This window comes from Gallus gallus, chromosome 1 (assembly GCF_016699485.2).
Source record: "Gallus gallus isolate bGalGal1 chromosome 1, bGalGal1.mat.broiler.GRCg7b, whole genome shotgun sequence".
Classification (NCBI taxonomy): Eukaryota; Metazoa; Chordata; class Aves; order Galliformes; family Phasianidae; genus Gallus; species Gallus gallus.
This window is the reverse complement of record NC_052532.1, coordinates 84,979,266-85,002,017: the sequence shown is the minus strand read 5'-3', so window position 1 is coordinate 85,002,017 and position 22,752 is coordinate 84,979,266. Positions and strand designations below refer to the sequence as shown.

Below are 22,752 nucleotides of genomic sequence, written 5' to 3'. Positions count from 1 at the left end.
GCTGTCTTCCATTGAAAGTTGTGAGGATACAGTCAGTTATACTTTGTTAAAAGGCTGATAGGAGTGCTTCATTCCTCAAGTTGATTGGTGCTGGGATTTTTAAAGTGGGTTCCACTTTTAATTATGCCTGAGTTATGCAGAATATAGGCTTTTGTCTAACATCACTGCTTTTCAAGCTCTTAAAGTGTTAATAGATCTTGTTCATCAAGTTTCAACCAGTGAAGTCCCAGAGTTTTTATTTTTGCCTGATTTGAAACTGGGGACAGTTATAACCAGAGTTGGCTTTCTAATTCCATGAAGGTTTGAACTTGAGACAAGACACCATTCATTCTGCATTATTTTCCTCTTTGTCTTTTCTCTCTCGACATCACCTTTTCTGAGTTGATTTTTGTTTTTAATGTTATTATTTTGATGATTTGGGGTTTTTATTTGAATCTGGGAAAATGGTTCTTTTGCAGTATTTATTAGAATGTTGAATACTGTTTGCTTTCTATTCTAGAGAAGTGGCAATTGATCTGAAGCCAGAGTTTTTCATGAATATCTGACTCAATCATCTAAATTTATAAACCATGCAAAGATGGAAAGACTTTTCAGACCTTTATGTGTTAGACAGAAGCAAAACCAAAGAAAGTCTATTTTCCTTTCCTTAAGCTCCTTTAAACATTAAGCAACTTATTGTATCTTGAACTGTGAGTAATGAGAAACCTTATCCAGCATTTGTTAGGTTGCAGAAAGGAATAACTGCAGAGCAAATTTACCTGAAAAACACTCTGCGTAAAAATAAAATAGTTAAATATATATATATAACAGCCAAGGAAGATACGATTTTGATGTATCACAATTCTCATCATTTTTGCAAAGGAAATGTATTACTGCCATTTTCTGTTTTGCTAGTATTACTGCCATTTTCTGTTTTGCTAGACTTCACCTGTGAATCCTGTTCCTAGTGACTAAGGCTACCCACTCACCAAATTTTAGTGCTTTATTCTTAACCAAATTCACCAAGAAACTTCATGAAGTTTAAGTGAGATGAGTTGTGAGAGGATGCTAAGAAGCCTGTGTTCATAGATGCTCTCTGAAATTCACTGTGTTTTCAGTTGAGATTTGGGAAGATCCTCCATGTTCAAGGCCACAAAGCTAAATTGATGTGCTCTAGAGAGACTGAACCAGCAGGGATTTTGTGGGTAGAGAAAAAGGTTCATTGCCATGGTGGCATGGGGAAGATTTAATGGTTATTTCCCAACCTTTGTGCCAGGTTTTCCTTCTTCCTCCCCCCTCTCCTCCCCTTTTTTTTAATATCTGAAAAAAATGCAAGCAAAACCAAAACAGATCTTGGACTTAATTACTTTGGGGGTATGAAGATGTGAAATACCTGGCAGTTATGGCATTCTTTGGTTTATGAAGACATACAAAATACTAGTGGTCTTTCTGCCCTTTCAGTTGCTCATAGGATGTTTACCTTTGCCTCTTGGAATTGCCAAATCAAGTGGTGTTAGAAATCCTTTCTCTGCCATTAAGTGTAAGAGGGAAAAATCGTGTATAAACTTATGTAAAGTAACAGACTGAACTTATGTTTTCAAACTCTTTTGGACTTCTCTTCAAATCATTTCCATTTGTGCTCAAAGTTTCTGTGACATAATGCCACAGCGGTCTAAAATAAATTAACCTCCGGAGTTGAACTTTATCTGTTTCAGATTATAGTCAGAGATTTTAACCTCTGAGCCTCTGAAATGAGTGCTGACCTTTTGCCTGACAATCTTCTCTGAAATGAGCTCTGTATTCTTAGGTATGACTCTCTTCAGTAAGTTTGGAAAATGCTCAGCAGAAGAATTTTGTTCATAATTTTTAATTTTCTTTTTTAAGATAACTATAATGAGCAGAACATTAAAGAAGTGTTGATCTGACTCAACCGGAGACATTGGGAATTCTTTTTTGGAAAACAAAAAACATTACTGATATGAAGGACTTTTAATGTACAGTGACTTGCATTTCAGGACAGAAATGAAATCCATGTCACTTGTTCAGAAAGTATGACTTCTGCTACAGAGTAATTAAGATAATGTTACTTATATGAAGTGTGAAAATATTAGATTTCTGCTTGGATTAAGTTTGTAATGACATTTCATTATTCAGATCAATCACATATACCCATGATTCTCATAGAATTATAGGGGTAGATGGCCATGACATGACTGCTGTGGCATGACCTCATTGAGGCTAATGGAGAGGTATCAGACTGTAGGAGCTCTGAATTAGGATAATGAGAGAAAAAACGCAGAAGTGTTAAACACAAAAGGCTGATTATCAGAGTTGGAGGCAGTCATAAACAGTCTCTCCATGGTTGTGTAAGTGAGGATCACTAACTACCTGCTTTTATCACTGGACCCATTTCTATGTTAGATTTTAGACCTAGAGCACATTTGCTTACTTTCTCTGAAGTCAGTGAGATCTTTACTGTTGATTTCTGTGAGATCTATGGTTAGATGTCAGTAGTACAATTCCTACCTCTCCCATAGGCTTTTCATAGATGTCTTCTTGCCATTGCTCAGCCTTTGTTTGGATAGCGTCTCGCTGGAGGGCTTCCAACACCTTCTTGGGAGTAACAAAGCCATATTGTGCTTCAAGCAAAGCCAAGTCAATTTTTTCAGCCTTAAGTATTCCTATAACTTCATCTTGAGCCTGCAGAAAGACAAAGTTGTTTTTGTTAAAACAGCATTTGTGTATTTACAGGTGAGTTGGATGCTTTCTACCTTTGGTTTTAAGGATACAGAAGAACTTTTTGAAGAAAGCTACATCTATATAATGCCCCAAGATAGTAACATGAAGACAGTTAAAGCATGAGGGAAGCGCTGATGTTTTTATTTTGTGAGTTGTGAACAAAGAACAGGATTTTCAGAATCTTCACTGGTGCTTAATTATTTCATTAGCAGTGAGGTTGAAATGCCGTGTCAGGAGCAGCTTCTACTGGAAAAAAATGCGACTTATGGCATTAGAAGCTGTCTTTAATTTTTTATTTTTAGTGAGTTATTAGCATGGTTCTGGAATCCAGACGTGTGTGGATGGTTTGGGTATGGTGGTGGCTTTTGTAGTTAAAGCCAGCCTGGAGTAGTCTGCTTTTGTCATTGCACTGAGCGTGTTTGAGTGCTGAGTGTGGGGAAGTATATGGTGCAGGGGATGTGACCTTTCACAAAACGCATTCCAAAACCATGCAATAATGGCAGCTCTTTAAAACGAGATTGATTGCCTGCAAAGCTGGCAGTTGGGGCCTTAGTGCATGGATATGTATGTATGCATGCATACATGTATGAGACGGTGCCTTCTGTACTTAGAGATATGCAGATGTGCACACACTTGCAGCATCATTTCTTGGAAGTAATTACTTTAATGGCATTCTCAATTTGCAAATGCATGCTAAAGAAAAAAGCATTTTAAAAGGTGAGGATTAACATTAAGTTGTGTTATCTGGTGCCCCAAAATCATGTCATTTTAAAATGTGTAACCTAAAAACGTGCAGTGTACTTTCACTTTTTTAATGTCACTGCATTTTTTTCTTAATCTGACAAAATATCTGATGGCATTCTGTTCCCAAAGAACAGATTCAATATGCAGGTGCGTTCCCAATATGTTCTTCCATGTATGCATTTCAGAACTGGTTTTAGAAGCTGGCAGATGCATGTAACTTCTTCCTGTTTCACTGCATTGCTCTAAGTCCATGCTGGACTGTATGCCTGCAGTATTTGAAATGGTCTGTAGATACTCTGCTCTTTAACAACAAATACACTTCTTTGTTCTGAAGTTACTAACTGAGAGATAAGAGGTTGGAGGAGACAGAATACCTCCTGTAAATATTGTACTAATTGTCTGGAAGTCTCACTTCCAGAGATTGTGTTGATTCATGGCGATATCTGCTTATCTGAATGTTTCCTCTGGAGGACAAGCTGGCTCAAGATGACCGCCTGCCCCGGGCTGTGCCCAATGGAAAGACATTGTCCCCCTGACCCCGAACTCCGTGACAATGACACAACCACATCACTGTCTCAAACGTCGCTTGCAACACCTCAGTTAAAAACAAAACCAAGGACATGCTCATCCTAGAAGGGAGGGGATTGGAAAGAGAGGTGTGTTAGGATCAGGAACAATTTTGCTCTGACTGCTGCTGGAAGGAACGCTCCTATTTCTCTATTTGTGACTGTGCTTAAAAGAAAAAGAGGAAAAAATCCATTTCTAATCTGTGTCACGGCAGAAAAAAAAGCTAAAAGAGCAATCTCTGTGCACCTTAAATGGTCCGGAATGAGAGGGTTATGGCACTTAACTGTGAAACTTAATTATGTCTGGATTGTCAGCTGATCTTTAGAGATTTGACTTGGCATTACTGGAGGTGAAAAATCAGGAATAAAAAATGACTTTCCTCTTTTTTTTTTTTTTTCATTTGTAATGCTTTCTTTAGGATGTCGGACACAATTTGAAATTTTCCTATCAGGCTCATTGTTTTCCAGTTTCTCATTTCATTTTGTTCCAGTTTTAAATCTTGCGAGCCGAACTGAACGTGGGTAATATAAATAAATAAATGTACGTGGATGGATGTGTATGTATTTCTCTTGTGGAAAAAGAGGACTCCTTTGGAGGACTGTATGACAGCTGAATTTGAATCTAAATTTAGGCAGGGCAAGTGAGCACCCCCAGAGTCTGGTGTATCTGCCAAAAAGCACTCACATAGCATGTGTGTTCCATTAAACATTTCTATTAGCATGTATTATGTAAATATACATGCATACGTTAAGGAGGAAACTACCAAGGTGCTATCTAGGCAGTAAACTCTGAAACAATGTGCTACAGCCATCGATGCTACTTTGGATGCTTGCTTGTCTCTCTACTTGTAAGCTGTTTAAAGCAGGGGTCACTTTTTCTTTGCAATTGTCCATTGTAGAAGTATCTCCTCTTTTCTCACTGGAAATCTGGTTCCCAGTTCGTGAAATTATGTTTGGCCTCCTGGCATCACTGGCTGCTTGGCAGCTGACTTTTTCTAGATTGAAAAATTAACTTTCTTCAAAATCCGGTATGCTGCAGGTTAACTGCATGTTCTGCCTATTGTGGGAAATAAAAGAGGTACTTTGATTCGCTAACAAAAGTTGTTGGGAAGCTGTTGAGTGAGTTACTTCTGGTGAGTCGGCATGTGCTGATTGTTTTGTAATAACGCTCATAGGACTTCATGCTCATAGACTTCATAGGAGAAGGAAGATAGTAAGTCATTACGTAACATATCTTCAAGGCCTCTATAATTTCCTCCATATAGTTTTTATAGTACAAGCACTTTGTACTTTAATCAAAATACTTACAACAGGGCAGCATAATAGGAAAGTTTTTTATGTTCTCTGCTTTGAGAATTACACGATTGTATACAGTGGTGTATTGATTGTATACAGTGATTATTACATGATTGTAATACAGTTGTATTACAGTGTAATACAATTACATGATTGTATACAGTGGTGAATTACACGATGTATACATGAGTGTTTTAGTGTTATACAAACACGCTGTGAATAAATTTTATTTGCATTTAGGAGAATAACACCTTTTCATGCAGATAACTATTCTGAGTATCTGGGTAATCTGTAGTTTTACGTGCTTTGTAGTTTATGTTAGTCCTACTCCAGCAACCTAGATAGGATGTTTCCTTAATAGGAAAGCTACATGTATTTGCGGTAAAGTGCAGAGGAGAAAAAGACTTTTTTTAACTTGGAATACAAAATAAGACAGTAAGTCACCTGTAATTCACCCTCAAGGACGCTAAGAAGAAATAGCAGATCATCACGAGAGAGGTCCTCTCTTTTCTTGAAAGAACTTCTTTGTTTTTTCTCAGCCTTAGGGCTTCTTATGATGGTGCTGGCTTGGGGCACATCGTCCTTCTCCTTTGGCCTTCTTTGCACGTTCCCTTTCCCACTGTAACCTGTCTCTTCTTTCTGGTGGCCTTTTGGCCTTTGTTGGCACGGCTTTGGTCTGGTTGGGCTTTCTGCACTGTTACTTCTGGAACGCATGGTTTCTGTCTCTGAAGCTGAAGGAAAGTGGGGAATAAAATAAAAGTTTTAACTGACAGAGAATCTAAAACTTTTACCCTAATTTATGGTGGTGTCCTTCCCTCCGGACTGGTAGTTACCCCTCCCATGCAAAGCTCCTTGTCTGTTGAAAGGAACTGACAGCCTCGCATGAACCAACAGGACTGAACTGTCATCCTTACTGGGTGTCGAGTGGCAGTGAAGGGAGACTTACCTAGTCCCGTACATCTGGAAGGATCTCATCACTAACACTTGCAAAGGCAGCGCCCTTAGTAGTGATACTGCACGCATCACTGCAGACCTGATTTCCCATCTGAGGGACAGCGCGTGCTGTCTGCCTTTCAGGTGGGTCCTTCTGTGATAGGGCAAACTAAGCTTTAGAAGGTTTTCATTAGGAAGATCTTCCTGTTTGTATTTCCCTTACTGGATAGCTGTGTTTTGTTTTTCATTCTCTTTCCAAGGGAGAACACAAAAGCAGTCTTCCACTACTACAAGTTATGCAGTTGTGTTCCTCCTGGTTCACAAAGCATAGAGGTTAGTTATCCAGACTGCTAGGCATGAGCCTCACCATACCCCTCATTCCCCAGTGATCACAGTGCCTCCGTGTTAACCATGCAGCATGAAGTCTTACTGCTTCTTTGGTGCTACACTCTGGGGCCATCATACAGGTGTTAGCATGTCACCACCAAGGGAAGCTTAGCCTAGCTTGTCCCTTTTGAAGTGCCACTGTCACACAAATACACTGTAATGCCTGTGCATAGAAATTACTAATGATGTATAAATATTGATTAACTTCAGGAACTCTGTTTTGCTTATCACTGCTAAAATTAAGGTATGAATTGATTATAATCCACCTCTACAGAAAAGCTGTGGTGTGGTCATGGATGCAGTTTAGCAGAAAAAAGCCCAATTGTGCGATTGGAAGGGGGAAATTATGCACATTCCAAATACAGATAAAGCACATTTTTTCACACTAAGGTGTGAAGCCAGTTGCTGGAAGTTGCATTGGTGAAAGCCTATTGCTCATTACTTTGGTTGGCTGCACTGGAAACAGAATCCTGAACTTGAAAGGGTGCAAATCTCAGCAATCCTGATAAGATGGATGTCTGCCCCCTGTTATTTTCTTACGTTATATACATTCTCTTGGCTTCAAAGCCACATGCCACTCACAGTTTTCACAGCTGAGGATGGCTTGTGGTGACTCTTTTGGGCCTGTTGTGCCTGCTCCTTGATCAGGTAGATCAGTCCTTATTACACTGACAAAGGGCACTCAGTGCCTGAGCAGGTCAGCCAGCCTGCTGATTAGGTCACCCTCCTTCAGAGTTGGTGCCTTTGGAGAATCCCAAAGGGGATTTTTCTTTTCTTGTTGAGCAGCCATTACCTACCCTTCATTTGCGTTTTGTTCTGGCATTTCTGAATGCTGGGACCTACTATTAAACCTGCTAATGCAAATGCTTATCAGATTTAGCAGTTAACACAAATTATTAAAGAGTGAAGTGGCATACTAAATGTATGCTTTAAGCACTTTGTTATTATTATTTGAATATACCTGACAAAAGAGACATAAACAGTCTGGTATTAGTAGGCTGCCTTATTGCTATGCTCCTTATTTATTGATTTATTTAGGCTTTCTTATTACCTGTACATTGACTGGCATTCTTATTGTCTCTAGTGCTGTGTCCTTACATAATAATGACAGTACTAATGATATGTTCAAAGGATACAGATATGACAGATTTGGAGGAGGGTGGAATATTTCTTGTTTGCTCAATGGATGCTCAATAATTTGAATTTATATTTGACTTTAAGGAGATAGCAAATACCCATTCTTTTTCAGTTCTGAATTAGAAGCTATTGTACTTGAAGCTGTCTGCATGTTGTCTGATGCTAGTGCACCTTTACATTGTGAGCCTCCATACATGTAGCACTGTCTAAGGGACTAACAAAGTGCTCCTGGCAGTTCGGGCAGATTACTGCTGCCCTCGCACCAAGGTAGAGAAATGATCACTTGTAAGCCATAGAATGCTGGTTTTCTGTAAGGTTATTAATCCCTGGAATGGCCCTAATGGAACACTGAGAGTGGAAGCAGTGTCATTTGAAATTTTCTAGCTGTGCATTTTGGTAGATTGGGTTATCTTCTTTGAGCAACTCTTTCCATGGTAATGAAAACTCTTTATTTGTTTGGAAGGTGAAAATGTTAATAGGATCTTGGGGTATAAGTTGTCTCATGGCACCCAAGAAAGGTATTTCATCCCTCTTGAGCCCTCAAGATCAGCTTAATGAGTATAAAATTTTCCTTTTGCATATCTGCATGTCAGTCAGTTTTCATTACAAATCAGATATTGATGGGGTTTGCATACATGGAAGTTAGCTTGCAAAAAAGGGTTAAGGAAGTGTTCTTTTTTTGTAGTAGTGGTTGTAGTTCAGAGTCTCTGTGGTTTCTCCTTGAGTGTGAAATGTTGCATTTTGTGGCAAACTCCGGTATAAAAATTAACATGAGAGCAGTTTCTTTGTACCACCAAAAAGGATAGCAATATAGAATACCTAGAGAAAAAAGTCAACAGCTTCTAAGAAGGAAGAAAGTAAATGAGATTTGATTGAGCCCTCACCTATGATCTGGATCAAATAATATACACCAGGGACTGTAGCAACAGGAACAGAATAAACAAAGATACATATCAGCATTCTCGTATGATTAGAATGTGATCTGGTTGCATCAAAATAAATGAAGATTGAAAGAGACCATCCTGGTCACAAAGTCACACCTCCTGACATCACAAACAATCATGTGCTGGGTATTTAAATCAGATGAATCCCTGGACTGGACCTGAGAACTGTGTGTTTGTACTCTCTATGCCACAGGATGCTCTAACAAACCGACTTTTAGCTGCGTTTTTTGAACTTTATTGCCTGTAAGTGTGCTGAGCTCAATATTCTGCAGTACTGTTTTGAGTCCTGATACAGGTTGTCTGTTTTACTGAAGAGTTTGCAGCAGTATCTTGCTTGATGTCACAAGGTGATGATTTCCAGGCTTGGCTGATTCAGTGCAGTTTGGTAGACTGGTCCCAGTTTCAAAGTGGAGCAAAAGTGGCTTACGTTGAAACAGTCTGGTAAGCCAAATTATTGCAAGCAACATTCTCAGCAAAATTTGAATCTATTCTTAGCATTCATGTTTTTGTTCTTTTTATAGTTCGTTTCTCATTCTCATTTCTAAAGAGCTTGCTCATCTCTGAACGTCTATGCTGTCTTCCTGCATATAAAGGAAACATTTTCTCTTAGCGATGAGCAAGTAATCTGAGGGATCAAAATATACTTTCCTGAAGAGCCAGATGATTAAATGACCAAATGTTTCTATGATGTTAACTTGGTCTCCACCCTCTCAATCATATTCTGAAGGAGATGAAACTGCGTTTGTCTCTTTGGCAGCAGCGAACAAGCAGGTGGTTCAGAAATCCTTGCACTTTTGTGGGAAAAACTGAAATATCCTTCAGAGATGACTTCACCACAGACACCGAAGGGTTTTAAAAGGCATCCATTATTTTTCCATCTACTTTTCCCCTTACTATTTTCTCTTTAGGTAGTGATTGACTTATGAGCTAAGAAAATCCCTCACAGGACCAAATCTTCTCTTAATCCCAGGGTAAGGATCCTGAATAGTTGAGAAATTTCTTTTTCTTCCAGAAACCCATGACTAAGCAAGGAATCATGTCTTTCTGTTTCTTAACATCTCTTAAAGTGATACAATAACGCTTTTGATTTGCTGAAATATATAGGGCCTCTACCAACAGGCTGACCTTTGGAATGAAGAGATATTATTGCTCAGTATGTCAGTGTTATGGGAGAGCACAAAAGCACATCTTCTCTTTCAGAAAGAGGTATGGAACCCTCTTTCCATCACTGTGAATGTGCTTTTAAGCACTCACCTTATTTGTTACAGGACATTTCTTGCATCCCCATGTAGAAAAGCTGCTGTGAAGCATCATGTTCAGCTTGGTGCGCCATGTAACTGTCTAAGGACAAATTAGTCTGCTGTCCCCATTCTTGCCTTCTTGTGTGGCCATGTGCCAGGTATTGTGCATGCAGAGGAAGGGGCTTTTGGCAAGTGGCCACATCCTGTGTTCTGCCAGAGAAAGCAGTAGGTTTGTCTTGTTCTCTTTCTGTAGTTCTGGTGTGGCCTGTGGGCAAGCTATTGAACCATGCTGAGCAACAAGAAGAAATGAAAACATCATCTCATTAATTGGAATCTCAGGATCTGGCAGTCTCATGGCATCACTGAGTCTTTTCTGAAACTGATGCTTTCTGACAGAATGTGTTTCTTAGTTATTGCGACTTTCAAGTGGAGAATGCAGAGCTTTGTGGTAGTTTGGCACTACTTCCAAAGATACAGCCCTTCCTTTTGGGCAGACTGTTTTAGCATTTTCCTTGAAAACCATTTGCAGTGGCATCTATCCAGAAGCTTGTTCTGTTGTAGCAAGGCTGATTATCTCATTGGGACTGTGCTCTTATTCACAGTAGAGTCTTGTGCTGTTTTGGTGCATGTTCTGGGCAATAAATGAGAAGAGCCTTCTTTCCTGTAATGGGTTCTTCACCCAAGGACTCTGGAATAAATACACATTTCCATCTTGGCATCGAAATTGCAAGATTAAACTGCTTTTCTGGGAAAACTGATGAAGGAGTGCTTACCTGCTTTGCCTGATCCATCTGCTGACATGCAGAGTCACAGGGAGTCAAGTGGGAGGAAGACAGAATAGATTAGAAGTCTGTTTTCCTCTCATGGAATCTTTTCAAATCTTGGTCTTTGAAGCCCTCAGGAGTCCTGAAGGAACAGTGCTGTCATTGTTCCGAAGAGGAATTACTCAGATGGGAAGAAAATCTGGATTCAACAGGATGTAAACACTCCCAGACAGGAAAAGTGCATGGGTGAAAGCTGGATGTCATTTTTCTGTTCATCATGGCTTATGCTGTCTTGACCATGACAGGTTTCTCATCCCCTGGAGTTAGGAAGCCTGCTCTGAGGAGGTAAGATGCCATTTGGAGAATGTTAGAGAATTGTCCTGTTGGTTACTTTGTTGATGGCAAAGGTACTGTACAACTTCCACCATCTCTTGTCTCATTCCCATTCCAGTGATGCGGCATTTTGCACATATGCAGTGGTTGGACTCCCTGTTGTATTGTGTAAAACTTCTTTGACAAAATGGAGTGGTTGCTTTGAAACCACAAAGACTTGGATTCCACACGGGTTCCAGTTCGGAGAACAGTGCTTTAAGAATGTTTTCTGCCATGGGCTGAACTCCATTTGTCATAGGTTGTAGCCTGGCACGTGCTCCCAGTGTAGCTAATGGGCAAAGGCACTCCCATCACATTCTCCTCTTGCTAAACCCTTAATCTCTGTCTTCCACAGGCTCTTTGTGAAAGCAGTTCTCCTAGTTTGATGTCCAACATATTGCAAAGTTGATGGTAGTCTTGGAAAACTGCAGTATATGTATCACTTTATATATAGACAATTTTTGTAGAAATGGGTTAGACGCAGTGGATTTGTTGAAGGTGATGTATCTTCTCAGTGAGGGACTACACATGCCACAAGGGCACAACGTGCAGATCAGGTTTTAGTTTTAGTGGAAGGATGACTGTGGAGTTGTGTGGACCTCGAATGTGCTGTTGCAGTGAGACAGCGCTGGTATAATTCCACATTTTCATGGGTTCCAAAGTTTGAGGAGGAATCAATAATAAAAGTAAAATAGCTAGATTTTCTTCAGTTTTCTACTTCTGGGATTTGAGAGTTGTGCGGAATTTTATGCAATTACACTGAAGTACTCCTGAATGGTTAACACGGGACTTTTTCTCTGTTTGCTTGGGTTTCAGTATTTTTTCTTTGTGAAGTAAAATGTTCAACATTTGTCTCTTAATTAGACATTAAAAATGTAACCTTATGAGAATTAGTGCAGGGAGATTTGGGGTGCATATGAAAAAAATGTTACTATAACTTCAATTCAAAGTGCTCGATATGTGAAACTACAGTGCTGTATTATGTGTTTGTCAGTAAAAAAGTTAACCTTGCAGTTGTCTGTATGACAGAGTTTTGTTAGTAAATTACACTGAAGTAAAATTCAGCAGTTTCAACTAAATGAATTTGCGTTCCAAACATATAATTTTCTTATGTTTTATGAACATAAAAACCAGTTAACATTATTTAATACAGTGATTGTGGTTTAATACGTAATATTCAGCTGCTGCAATTTTGGCTTCAGTGCATAATTATTCTGTAGTTGCAGCATTATCCGAAGTGAGTAATAGTGCTACACGGAAAGAAAAAGTAAGTATCTCAGATATTATATACCTAAATTCACCTTTTTTTTTCCTGCATATCCTGAGATTAGCTGAACTGTAGGTATTTACATAGCAAGAAAATTCAGCTCCAATTTATTTTATGTTCTGTAGTGCATATAATGAAATATATTAAAAAGAAAAGAGAACAAAGAGAACGAAGTAAGAGAAGTATTAGTGGAGCCAGGTTTTCTACTGACCTGTCTCTGGTTGTCTACATACCCTAAGTGATATTAGACCCACTCTCCCTCTTCTTTGCCTTTCTCTCAGCTCCTCTCATCTTCTCTGCAACCACCATAACAGCCCCATGTTCCTACTGCATCCTCAGCACTCTCCTCTGCCATTCACAAACCCTCAGCTCTCCACACAGCTCCCAGGAGTGCACTAAGGCTAAGGCAGCAGCTACTGTGGCTGGGGCTGAACCCAACGTTTCAGTTTTTGCTCAATATGGCAGTTTCTTGTCTCTTTCTTCAGGCTCCAGTCTTCCTGAACTTGGGGAAGTGTCTTTGTCTTTGAGCTCTCTTGTCCTGTCCCTCTGGCTTGACTGGAATTGGCAGTGGTTGAGAAGGGAACTCTCAGATAGACCAAGTGCTTAGCCCCACTGCCATAGAGGAACTGTACCTATGGTTTATTCTTTTAAGTTTTCCTGTTCCCTGTTCCTGCTAGAGACTTAAAAAATGAAATCCCATAGAAGTCCTGGTCAAAATTACTATCTCTTTCTACCAAACATTGTACAAATGTACTTTAAGGTAATGTCTCCGCAGTGGAATTAAGGTGTACAAATCTGTGACAGTTTTGATAGAGTTTAAGATCCAGGGGAAATTTCACAGTGACAAGACTCTCTAAATGCTCAATGTATTTGCTCGTCTCACAGCTGGCAGGTACTTGTAGTAAACAAGAAGCCTGCAAAAGCAGCTATTCCCAGTGCCCTGACAATGTAGGTTATTGCCACAGTTCCTTTGATGCCTTCTGCAGACGTGATACAGCCAAAGTGCCATCATTTTGTGATAATTTTATGAATATTTCAAGGTTAGTTTTGTATCATCAAATTTTATATATATATATCCGCTTTTTATAGAGTTCCCTCTCCCGAAAACCTGTCATTTTCCTCCAAGTTGGACAGTCATTATGTTCTGTTTTAATCTAGACAGAATTAGAATATTGTCAATTCAGTGGTTTTCTTAAAATATTTTTATTAGCATGACAAATCTCTTCCAGTGCATCTTTTGCATCTCTGTCTTCAGCAATGAACTTTTCCTACACAAGTGTATGTGTGTGTACCAACATGACTTCAGTGGCCAGTCTATCTTCTATAATATGGTGTCCTTCCATTCTGATTGGACCATGACCCTGGCAGAGAAGGGCTTGTGACAAACCATGTTCTTCTGAGCCCCCAAACATGCTGGTAACATGGTGTGATTTCGTTTCAAAAACAGCATATAATCACAACTCTCCAAATGCTATCTAATTGAAGAAATACAGTGTTATGGTATTATCAGCTATAATAGCTGTGTGCAACAGAAGAGGGAAAAACTAAGGGCATTTCTTTTATTTCAATGTGTGTGTGTGTGTGTGTGTGTGTGTGTTTGTGTATGCACACAGTGTTTTAGAATTTGTGTACTTAGTGCATGTCTGTGTAATTCTCTGCTTGTTGCTTGAGGGAAACACGAATGATCTTCCTAAACAAAAGAACAGTAAATGAATTGAAGTACTTTGTTTTCAAGGTTTATCTAGTGAAAGCAAGATAAGCAAGAATTATCAATTGCATATTGTCTGGTGTTAGTTATGTTGTTACCCCACAGTCTGGGTATCCGAAACCCAAACTTCTTAAGCCTTTTGGCCGTAGAATCATCATAGAATCATAGAATGGCTAGGGTTGGAAGGGATCACGAAGATCATCAAGTTCCAACTCCCCTGCCACAGGAAGGGCCATCAACCTCCAGACCTGGTACTAGATCAGTTTGCCCAGGGCCTCATTCTACCTGGTCTTGAACACCTCCGGGGATGGAGCATCCACAGCCTCTCTGGGCAAAAAAGAGAAGCCATCTCCAGTTCCATTTTACTCATTTTTGTTCTGCTGGATATTTGCATGGAACCCATACAGTGGGCTATAGAGACCACAGTGAGGACTACCAGGACCATACCTTCAAAGTCAGTATATGTTAATTTTCTTCAAGGGTGTTTCTGACAAGCATAGCTTTGTTGAGACGGTTTTTGTGTGGGAGGGTTCTCTCAGCATTGCTTTTCTCCACACATGAAAATAAACCACAGGCTTTTAAATATCCTGAGAAAAGTTCCTTCAAAGAAAGATCAAAAGTCTTTACGAATGTCTGAGGAAGCTGCAAGGCTGCCTCTCTTGTGAACTCATGTCTGTGGAGAGCTGACTGAGACAATCAGTTTCATTATTCCATGGACTCGATCATTTGCAACGTACTCTGAGAGCAGAAGGATTGTTTGGAGAAGGAGGAGGCGGAGGAATCTACAGATGCCCTCTGACTTTACCTAGATATGAATAAAAAAACTTTTAATAAACCAAACTCTGTTGTTTTTGCCACTGTATTGTGTGTGATGATCGAGTTCAAACAGTTGTCTTTGACACAACATGTTCACTAGTTCAGTATAAGTGCTAATTGATTGACATTTTTAATACATAATTTTATCTGCTTTTGTGACTATTGAGATTATGTGAAATGTCCAGATGTGGCTTTCGAGGCTTCAAAGAAATGGTCTATTTGGTTATTTTTGGGTTTTGTTTGTATTTGCTTTCGCGTGCCCTAATTTTTCATCGTCTACTTCGGCATCTAAGTGATACAGAATACATATTAGCCAGACTTCGAAAGTTTGTGAACTTCTTGCTTATCTGGAATTTCCCACCCTTACACATCTTTCAGGACAACTATTTAACTTTTGTTCTTCCCAAACTACTTTTCTTTTTTTCTTACTTTTTTTGTAATACCTGTTTGACTTCATAAACTGCACCTTCTCTACATCAGAGCAGTGCTTTGTGTGCTGTCTGGTAGTGGAAAATACTTAGAGAGGCTGTTTAGAACAGTATTTTGCTTTTCTAAATAGAGAGATTACTGTTTTTGTCACGTTGACACCAAGCATCTATGAACAATACTAGGTAGAATCTCAGGTTTGTATCTAAACCTAGGATTTCCAGATTGTCGTTTTGGGTAATGTGTGTTTGTTTTCACTTGTTTATTTTTAACTGATCTTCACGTATTCAGTGTCAATGACTACATTCTGCTGCTATCTAGAAATCAGAGAGGAATCTTTCATTTGTTTATCTGAGAAGTGAAAACACTCCATTTTTCCTGGATCATAGGTTATTTTTTTTATCTGCATGTTGGGTTTTCATTCTATATCTTAAAACTGTTTTTTTAATGTTCTGAGATCTGGTATTTTGCACTGTTATCGTTGGGGAAATACTGAGTTTGTCTTCATATTCTGTAATACAAAAACAGTGTGATTCAATTTTTTTGCTTTTTTTCTCATTAATAACAACACATGAGTATATGACAGCAGGCTTTTTTTTTTTTTTTTTTTACTAAGACAAGGTTCAGTTGTGCAAAGAATTTGCTCTGTCATTTTGCTTTGTCATTTTCCTTTCCAGCTGCAGCTGCAAAACTGCAGCAGCATGCTAACTAATAGCAGTGGAAGATTGTTCACCCCAGTCCCCACGCCCACATTCTCCAACTTTAATATCCAAATGAAAAATTAAGATGAATTAGGTAAATATCCTAAACGGTTCTTTCCCAGGACTTTAATGGAAATGACATTTCTCTCAGACTTCCAGTTGTCTCTCTGTAATTGTTCACTTGAAAAGCAGACAACTTTTCTTCTGGAAGAGAAGTTTTAGGTTATGGAGTTCTGTGGGAGGAAGGGATACTGGTGAATAGCTCCAGTCTCTCTTTGCCTTAGGGCTAGGAGCACTACCAACCATGCCCCGTATCTCTGCTGCCCTGTCCCACTGCTACTGTCTTGTGCTGTCACCAAGCTTGTGAGGACTGATGGCACACTGTGACTTTCACGAGCACTCCAGGATTCAGGAGTCTCCTGAAAAGTTTTGAGAATGCTTTTGTTGCTAGGATTTAGTGAGAGGTGAAGTCGCTGTTGTGTTGATCTTTTGGATCAAGTATCTTTTTATAACTAGAATTTGGACTTGCGTTTTTAGTTGTTTTGGAGGCTTTTTCTTTTGTTTTTTTGTTGACTTTTACTGTTTGTTGTTGTTGTTTTTGTTCTTGTCTATTGTGGTCCCATCTGCCCATTTTGTGGCTGCAGGATTCTCTTAATAATCTGCACACAACTGAAAGCAAAGGAAACGTGAGCTGCCAGGTAGATTCTCAAGTCAGCTTTGTAGTTGATTTTAAGTTTTCGAAGAATATTTCATTGAGTTTGATATTGCCTGAAGTAAGCCAAAGTAAAGTTATGACTTTGAGTGATGGCTTATATATTTTTTATATTGTTCTTATTAATTGGTGACTGTGGCTATGTGCATTTGCCAGGAAAAAGTGAAAAGCACAGAGTTTGAAAAGTAAGTGAACGGAGTGAAATTAATCTTTGTATGTGTTCAGATTACAGATTTTACTAGCCATGACATTCATTATTATTTATTGTAATGGCTTACAGTTTGGGACATTGAGCTCCCATAGGAATATGCTCCACTCTGATGACGCAACCTTGGAAAATGCAATAAAAATGCACTGGAAACCACAGCTTTCTAATAGGAAGTTTCTTAAAAGTTATAAAGTTAAATTACCTCCTCATAGAAAAAAGGAATTGGAATGAAGTTCAGTAAGTGAGGTAGATGGACCTCCTGTGTGTCTCTAACTACCTTTTTTTTCCCCTCCTTGCTTGAAATTTTGTCTTGAGGCCATAATCTGTGCTTTGGCGTGGAGCAGATGGAGAAAATATGTATATTCCTCTGGTTGCTCCATAAGGACACCACAGTTCCACTGCACGAACTTCAAGCTCAAAAGGAGAATGTTGCTGATTTCTGTCCACAGCTGGGACTTCTCCTGGGTTTGATTATACCGTGAGCCCTCTGGAGCAGGGCCAGAGCAGGGCAGGCTGGAGAGGTGGCACAGAGCACACGCTGTCCTTTGTTCCTTTCTTTGTTTTTCCACTTGTTCAAATCAAATACGACTCTGGCCAGCTTCTGGGCCAGTTTTCAGTGGGAGCTGAGGAAAGGGATTTTCCAGGCATGAAGGGATGTGTGGGTATTTTAAAAGGTTGTGAAGTTTGCAGAAGGCCTAAGCGCGGTCTGCAGCCTAGGTGCCTTCTCCTCCATACCCCTGTAAAGGCCGCTCTGAATACCTGCTTATGTGTTTGAAAGTATGGTAATCAAATCTACCACAAAAACAGAGTCCTGATATCCCAGTCTTCATAGACCAAGCAAAGCCTCGATACACCCCAGCACCATCTGATTAGCTGGAGGTCATTTCTCTGGCTGTTGGCACCAGAGGGAGATCACCAGCCTTTCCACCATGATGGTGATGGGATGGAATGGGATGCAGGCAAGGTAAGAAGCTGCAGAACAAGCCTTTCTGCTGATGGCATTCAGCATTGCAACAATCACAGGAAGATTTTGGAAGGACGCACTGCCTGAGCAGCATGTACCATCTGTGGGGTGATCTGTCAGAGAGTAGCTTGTTGTGGTGTCAGCTGCAGCCATGTTAGGTTCCTAGTGGTATCTTCTTGGCAGCGGTGGTCAGGTATGCAATTTTTTAGGTGTGTTGAGGAAGGCATGAGCAGGTAACTATCAATATTTGCATTTGCATGCTAGTCCTACCTAGTGAAGTAGTGAGTCATATCCTGCGGGCACACAGGGCCTCCTTAGAGCTGCTGTTTAGTAAGACTTCACTGACATTATTTTATCTGAAGCTAATATTTAGCTGCTGGGAGTACTGTGCCTCTTCTGCACGTAAACAGTGCTAATTTATTAAATGTCGTGTCAGGAAATTAATGCCACTTATGAAAATACCTGTGTACCACATCTGAACATACCCTTCTAACTCAGTGTTACACAAGAACACGTCTCTCTGATAGGCAGATATGAAAAAGAATACACTTCCTATTCAAACTTCACATATATAAGTTTGTTGGTGAACGTTTGCTTAGCATTCAAAAAATATAAAAAAAAATCCAAAGTAGCCCCATTTGATTTCTGAATCGTTGAATGGTTGTAAAGGAGTCATTTTTACCCACAGTGGGTGTGGGCCTCGTGATCGTACATTCCTGTGCATTAATAGTATTTATGTTCTTACTCTATGAGGATAACTTTTTCTTAGCACTCTATTCCAAACAATTCCATTTTGAGTAAGTGAACAAGTATTTTGAGGTGTTAACAATGGAGCGGATTTACCCTGATTAAAACAGCACACAGCCCTGAGCAGTAAGTTGTGCCTGTATGTGCAAGCGACTCTGGTTGACTGATGATCACAGGTCCTGACTGATGATGCCCTGACATCAAAACTTTATGTTTCCTGCTCACGTTTGTGGAGTTGAAGTGAAGAAAAAGCTATTAAATGAAAGACTGGGGTACCTGTCCTGCATCATTTCATACCAAACAACCAGCCAGCATCAGAGCGTACACAGTGTGAATTTCTGCAGGCTGCCCTCTTGCAGGTTGGTCTGTTAAAGGCTGTGGGGCTGCATGTATAAAATTGGATTACAGGATCGAGGACTGTGTTTTCGTGACCCTTGTTTCTAGCATAAATCTGAGTAAATACATTTTCCTTTAAGCAGCCAGCTTCAAAATGTAGCTTCCATAAGGTCTAACATTAGTGCGAGTGTAGTTGTTAATGAAGGAAACAACTCTAGGGATAGTGAGATGTTTTCACCTTACTTTAAGTGTTAGTCATTTCCTTGCTGAATATCTAGAAAAAAGAAAACAATAACAAATAACATCCACCCTAATAATCAGTGCAATAGGACAGGGGAAGGTATTTTCATGATACAGGAGAAGTCCAGACTTGTCATTATTTCAGGGTGTTTTCTTTTTTTGCAGTTCAGGGATGCAGACCTGAAACTTACTCAGCTATTTAAGATTGTTTATTTACCTTTATAGAATTAAAGAATCATAGAATTGCTCAGGTTGGAAAAGACCATAAAGATCATCAAGTCCAAACACAACCTAACCATACTACCCTAACTCTAGCAACCAACCACTGAAGCAATAGAATGTGTATGGCTGCAAGCAAATGCTCTAGCAGTAAACAGCAGTGCTTAAGCATCCGAATTTGTTTCAGGAAATTTAATTAAAAGGGAATAGTTTTAAGTTGCCTTTCTGCCTTCCAAGAGAGTTAAATAAAATCTTCAGTGTATTTTGAGTAAAATGAAAACAGGATTGTGGAAATGCATTTTCCAATTCTAGCTGTTTTGTCGATACTTGAATGATGGTACATGTTAGATCCTAGACATAGTTCTTAAATGCCTCTAAAAAAATGGACAAGAGTGATTGCTCCATTCAGAAATCTGGTCACCTTTACCTCAAAGCATCTGCATGCTACAGTTCAGAATAAAATTGTTGCTGTGAGAGTATTGCTGTGCGCTGCATCTCTTCAGGGTCTGAATGATGAAAAAGCCTTGTGGCAAATTCTTGTGGGGTTTTCATATAGCCATTAAACCAACAGTATCCCAGCTGATGTCCTTTATGTTCTGTGATCAGCAGGATTTGTCAGAGATGGGGGGTTTTAAGTATCTGGACTAGATATAATTCAATTTAGCAAGTTGAACTTGATGCTAAATGATTACTATTGTTCAGGGCTCGTAAAAATAGTTTGGAGGCTTAGTCAGAACTACAGTAATAAATATAGTGTGCAAGCTTTGAAAAAAAATATTAAGAACAGGATCCTGTGAAGTTATACAGGCCACCTGTGCAAGACGTAACCCTGTGGAGATTTAAGGCCGTCTTCCCAAGGGGCTTGTACAATACTTGTCAGAAAGAGCTTTGTCGAATTTGCAGCTGCCTCACTAAACATGGACCCTGGTCATCCCCTCCCCTGCTTGGCAGGTGTAGCAGAGGCAGCATTGGGGCTGTTGTCTCATGCCTGGAGCAGTAATGCTGGCCAGCCTGGCTGCTGGCAGTGTCCCCTGTGGGATGGACAGTCCTGGCTGAGCACGTGTTCACCACTGTGCCCTGGAGCACATCTCTGCACCATGGGGGAGCAGGGCTGCCCAGCAGAGAAGCTGGAAGATGGAGGATATGCCAGGAGGGAAGGAAGGGGCCCTTGGTGAGATGTGTACAGCAGCTTTGGGAAGTGGCCACTATTATTGGCATTTTATCTTTATCTTACAGAAGCTATACATGTCAGTATTTTCGGATGAACAGCACTGAGTGTCTGGAAGCCTGAGAGTAATGCTACATCCTCAAATAAGGCTCCTATGTTCTTATATGTATAAATAAAAATATGCTTACAAACATAACTCACTGTCAGGGAAAACAGTGAGGACAGAGACCTCAGGAGTCTGAATTCAGAGGCTGTCCGGTAAAGTCCCTAAACATAGAGCTGGGAGAACTCCCTTCCGTACTCTGTGCTCCTCCTTCCCAAAGAAATTGATGTTGTCTCTGAAAGATGTTGAGCTGCATCTTCGGCACAACATACCTGTATTTGTTTTGCTGAGGCCCTGCAGAATTGGCCAAAATTGTAGCAGGAAAGTCATTAAATAGACGTCTTATTAGCCTGCTTAATAAGGTGCTTTTGTTTATACCTCATGAAGAAGTTCTGAAGAAGCCATTACCAGTTGTTAGGCAGCAAAGAGGGCTTGTACTGGATCCCTCTTTGCTGTGCTGGGAGTATGTGCCTCAGCACCTAGCACTGATCAGAAATTAACGTTAATTTCTTCAACAAAGTCAACCCAGAAGGCATCATTGTGCTGTAGTGCAAGCATATATTTGGTACTACATATAATGTAGTTACAATTCTTCATCTCCATAAAATATAAGGTAACACTGCATTATCGATGCTCTATTTGCTAGGGCTACTAGACCATGACTGTTCAAATAGGAAAGAAAATGTAGATGTGGCACCTGACTTAGGGCTCAGAAATCCTGAGTGACACAGAAAGTAAATGGAAATAAATATTTTCTCATAGTATGGTAGTCAGGAGACACTCCGTGATTTGATTTGACACCGTTCAAACAGTCACAAGACTAAAACAAAGTCAAGTGCTTCCTTGCACAGCACGTGTTCGTACTGTAGTAGTCAGTGCCATGGGATAACACAAAGGCCAGAAGCGTTAGTAGGTTCAGTAAGAAGATTCATGGAAGATCACTTTAGTTGTGATTGCTTAGCAGGTTGCTCTGGAGACAGCTTAAATCATAGCTGGGGGCAGGCTAGGAGGAGGATTGCTCTCATGATGTTCCCTTTTTCTCCGTGGCCAAGCATCTGTCTTGGCCCCTGTCAGGAAGGTTTTGGAGTTGGTTTGACCGCTGGCTTTTTTTATGCATTTAATTCTTTCGTAGGGGTGAGGCTACTTGTTCTCCGGTACCTTTTAAAACTAGATAGTGAAATACACTTTGTTGCAGTGCACTGATTATTTGCAGCAGGGAGGCAGGCTAACTTTGCCTCGCGATACTGTATATATCATCAGTTACAGCTGTCACAAGTCATTATTTCCATGAAGAACAGTGATTCATCTTTCCATGAGTCGTCAAGAGATCCCACTGTGGGAGTGAAATTTTAACTCATGTCACCATTCTGGAAGAGGAAATACTTGGGTTACAAATGGAGACAAGACATGATGTTTGGGTACATGTGTTTTCAGTTGAGCAGGGTTGTCTTTAAGAACTTCTGTCTCTCTCCAAAGTGTTTTGAGTGAATTTACTGTTTGTTCACTGCTAGCATCAGCATAGTTGTTGCACGGGAAGAAAGCTTGCTGTGGTGGAAAGGTACCTTCCAGCTTTGCCTTTCAAATGCAGCTCAGTCCTACTCTGGAAAACGAGCTTTGTGTGATAGAACATCAGGTTTTTTTTTTAATCTGTTCTAAGACTGCTGCTGCTGCTATTCCAGTTGATGTTTTAACTAAGAATGTGTTTCTCCCATATTTTATCTACTGAATAGAAGTTTACCTTATTTTTCTCTAATCACTTGTGCAAGGAGTCTGTTAATCTACTCATATAGCAAAGGCCTTTTGGGCATGAGCTCACTACAGCAGCTCTGCCATGTGTAGGCCCATGAATTCTGGAATTTTTGGAAAGAGCAGGTGTTTGGAGGAGAGAATGTAGGGATTTAGTCCTTAATAAAACCAGTGATCATGAGTTACTTCACACTTTGGTTATGTCCCTGTGTTGATTTTTTTTTTTTTTTTTTTTTTTTTTGCCTCGGTTGTCTTTTTCATACTCATTATACAAAGACTGCAGGGGAGT

At 39.9% G+C, this 22,752-nt stretch overlaps 2 protein-coding genes across 9 annotated transcripts in view; one reads left to right on the top strand and one right to left on the bottom strand.

Moving 5' to 3' along the window:
• CMSS1 (cms1 ribosomal small subunit homolog (yeast)) overlaps positions 1–22,752 on the top strand; it is a 226,694-nt gene that overhangs the window by 76,149 nt on the left and 127,793 nt on the right. The window lies entirely within an intron of this gene.
• Positions 1–22,752, bottom strand: part of FILIP1L (filamin A interacting protein 1 like) — a 197,196-nt gene that overhangs the window by 74,455 nt on the left and 99,989 nt on the right. For 6 of the 7 annotated variants that reach the window (XM_040649444.2, XM_040649446.2, XM_025143870.3 and 3 more), the window contains 2 exons: positions 5,769–6,055; positions 2,506–2,679 (listed from right to left, as the gene is read on the bottom strand). In XM_040649444.2, the coding sequence (XP_040505378.1) occupies positions 2,506–2,679; positions 5,769–6,055 (461 nt within the window). Of the gene's footprint in view, positions 1–2,505; positions 2,680–5,768; positions 6,056–14,524; positions 14,883–22,752 lie in introns of all 7 variants that reach the window. The other variant, XM_046905510.1, reaches the window with a different exon arrangement.